Below are 3,308 nucleotides of genomic sequence, written 5' to 3' on the forward strand. Positions count from 1 at the left end.
GTCCTTGCAATAGACTGCCTCTGCTTGAGAACTTATGATGTAATTATTGCATGCTGCTAATATACTATCTAAACATTAAAGATACTAAAATATTTGATGGTAGCCTATGATTAAGACATTACACTGCACAAAACCTTATGCAGAAGGAAATCCTAACCGACACGCTTTTGCTTTAAATATTGTGCAAACATTACAGCAGAATGAATTTTCGCAGTGGTTAGGTCAAATGCAGTTACGTCATAGCAACGGTATGTTTTGCACAATTTAAGGCTTTGGCTGATTCTTTTAGTAAGCTTCGTCCTCTGATTCTTCTTCTTCAGCAGTTTCTAGCCAGGTTAGTCACTGATTCACCTGGAACAAAGCCTTGCCTTTCCCTGGGAACTCTTGGGTCATATACTCTTTCCAAGCCAAGAAACCTTCTTCTTCAGTAATTTCCATGTCATAGAAGTGAACGAAAAAGCAGAGTAACATGCCTTTTGGGAAGTTGCTATTGTAGCAGTGCACCTGAAGAGCACAGAGGGCACTGACTTGTAGATCAACGTGATCATGAAGGAATTTCTGCATTACTGGCTTGAAGGAAAGAAGCAGTTGTTTTACCTGCTCTAACTGTTCTTTGGAAGGAGCAGAGGAAGAATCTCTTTCATCACTGGGCGGGTTTACTTCACTAGAAATGTACTGTAAGAAGCTAGTCACTAAGATGTTCACAAATCCTTTACCTACATGAAGTTTGGGAGAGATGTTATCTTTAATCCACTTATATATGGTTTGAGGGGATGATCCAACTTTATTTGCTTTAACAGTGCCTTCTCCAATTTGAGGAGTGGGAATAAGAAACTCAGTCCCTTTCCTCCCAAGATCTCCAACATGTGGTCCTTATTCCGATCAATTTCTGGGAGCATTTTCTGCATATTAACCTTGCTTTGTTGGAAAAGCTCTGTTAACCACTCTCAAACTTGTAATTTAGCTAATTGCTGAAGACAAAGTAAGAAGAGAGGAAAATGGGTGCCACTTTCCAGTGGTTGAGCTAGTTCTGAAATGCTCACCAGCTCCGAAATGATAGCATGAGCTGCAAACTGTGCTAAATATGATTTCACCAAGGGGATATCAATCTCCAGTTTGGGGCACTGGTCCAATACATTCAGGAAAGCCTGCATGAAGTTGTCACTTGTGGCCATCCCTTCCTGTTTGAGTAAACTGATCAAAGAACTTGCTTTTTCTTTATCTTCATCACTTCTATCTAGTGACAGGATGATTACTTTGCTTAATATCTCAGGGAGAAAGTGTTTAGGAGCCCTCATCTCTCTTACACCATTGACAGCTTCGTTTGCATTTCCACTATTCAGATAATTGGTTACAAGAGTTTTGGTTAGTTTAAGCAGTTCTTCCTTTGATGGTGGTGGCTTTTTACTGGTCTTGGCAGGCTTTTCCTGAATAAGTGGTGGATTAGTTTTGAGACCAAGCTGAGGTGTCTGTCCCAGAGGTGGTGTTTGAGTGTGTGGTGGTTGTGCACTAGGAGGAATCATAGTTATCTGGGGCTGAAGCTTTGGCACTTGATTTTTATTCATTAGGAAAGACTGAGCAGGCCTCAGGCTAATCTCATCTGCATTAAGCTGTCCTTTCTTAGAAAACTGAGGTGGCATATCCTTCGACTGTCCTTGCAGCTGGGATAAAATTCCCTGACTCTGGTTACGGTAGAGCTGGCTTAGACCCTGGCTTTTCATAAACTTGCCTCCCATCTCCCCAAACTGTGATTGTGTGGGAAGTATGATGTGTCCCCCATGGCCACTGAAGAGTTGATTTGAATGATGACGCCCCATAGTGGGTGAAAATCTATCCTGGGTAACTCCTGGACCAGTACCAATTCCACTACCTGGCATTTGTCCAAACATATCAGCAAGTCCTCCAAGTGGGTCCCTATCCATTGTCATCCTGAGTGGCATGAATGGTCCCTCCAGAAAGAAGTCACTTCTCATCCCTTGAGCCATAGGAGCAGTAATAAACACTCCTAGATCTTTTACTGCATCTTGACGGATTTGATTGATCATCTTTGGTCCATTGTCAAGAAAAGCCTTGCGAGGAACCCAATGGTGTTCTTTCAACTCTATGGTATGCTGCAGCAGGAAACGAATCCTCACCAGCAATTCCTTACTTAACATCAAGGAGCACATTTGGGCAAAGCACTGATCCATTAAGGACTTGGCTCTTTCCTGGTCTAATCTAGGTCCCACTGTCCTCATTATCTGACAGAGGCACTCTAAATCCTCTCCCATATCTTTGAGTTGGAGTCTCTTCTTTTTTTCCAAAAATGTTTTGGAAGGATAGATTCATAAATAAGATCAAGCTTTCCAAGTTCTCCAACGAATTTGATGTTCCCCAACATCTTGATCTTAGCAATGGCTCTCTGTTCCTCCTCCTCGGGGAGGAGGGGATTTTCACGCTTATCATAGATATCAACATTTCTGGTTCGGTTTTCAAATTCATCTTGTAATTTGGAAATTCAGAGGCATCTGAATGTTGTGCTTTGCTTCTGTACTGGCTGACCCTCTGCTGCTGGGCCATCAAAGTTTGGTTCATCTTCTGCCAATCGCAGACACAGCTGAGCATACAGGGAGCTATACTTTGGCTCTTCTAGGGCTTTGTCCACAATCAGCAGTATGACCCCTTTAAGGATGAGTTTAGACTCTACACCCACAATGAGGAGCTCAAGGCATAGCTTGTCAAACTTCTCAGGAGTAAGCTTACTTAGTATGCCTCTTACTTTCCTGAAGATTGCATCATGTCGTTCTTTTTCATTTGCGTAGTTGTTTGCTACGGAGTTGTCATCTCGTCTAGTGTTTCCTGCAGGAATCCATTTCTGCGCGTTTTGCCCTGGGGATTTCCCCAGGAACTCGCTGTTGCCAGCAGTCTTGAGATAGTGCTGAGGTGCACCCCTGCTTCCTCCTCCGCCAGAAGAAGCACTGAAAGGAGAAGCACCGCCTTCTGCAATCTCACTCTTCACTTTGGCAGCCTGACAACGAAGAATCTTCAAAAGAATAATATTAATGGATGGGGTAGGGAGGGAAGGGGATGGGAGAAATGAAAAACCTTCACGGAGAACTCAGCATTTGCCACTGCATTTGGCTCCTCAGGATCTGGTCATCGGGGTCGGGGAAGGGAGGGGGAGGGGAACAGAAAACAAACAAGGCAGAGGGAAGGGGAGGAAGGAGTCGCCCCTTCCAGCAATGTTATGTGATTTATGAAGGCATTTGAATTTCTGTAGTTTTATTTGTCTAATGAGGTAGGACTGGTGATTCTTTATTTCCTAAATT

At 43.3% G+C, this 3,308-nt stretch overlaps 1 protein-coding gene across 1 annotated transcript; it reads right to left on the minus strand.

Moving 5' to 3' along the window:
• Nucleotides 1–265: 265 nt before the first annotated feature.
• LOC102988002 (eukaryotic translation initiation factor 4 gamma 2-like) lies at nt 266–3,097 on the minus strand (the record flags this gene model as incomplete). The annotated part of the gene is given in 3 exon segments (XM_055079209.1): nt 266–776; nt 779–2,314; nt 2,317–3,097. Coding segments are annotated over 3 exon segments (2,808 nt in total), but the record flags the coding sequence as incomplete, so codon positions are not given.
• Between the last annotated feature and the right edge of the window lie 211 nt (nt 3,098–3,308).

Source organism: Physeter macrocephalus, chromosome 17 (genome assembly GCF_002837175.3).
Source record: "Physeter macrocephalus isolate SW-GA chromosome 17, ASM283717v5, whole genome shotgun sequence".
In the NCBI taxonomy this organism is placed as follows: domain Eukaryota; kingdom Metazoa; phylum Chordata; class Mammalia; order Artiodactyla; family Physeteridae; genus Physeter; species Physeter macrocephalus.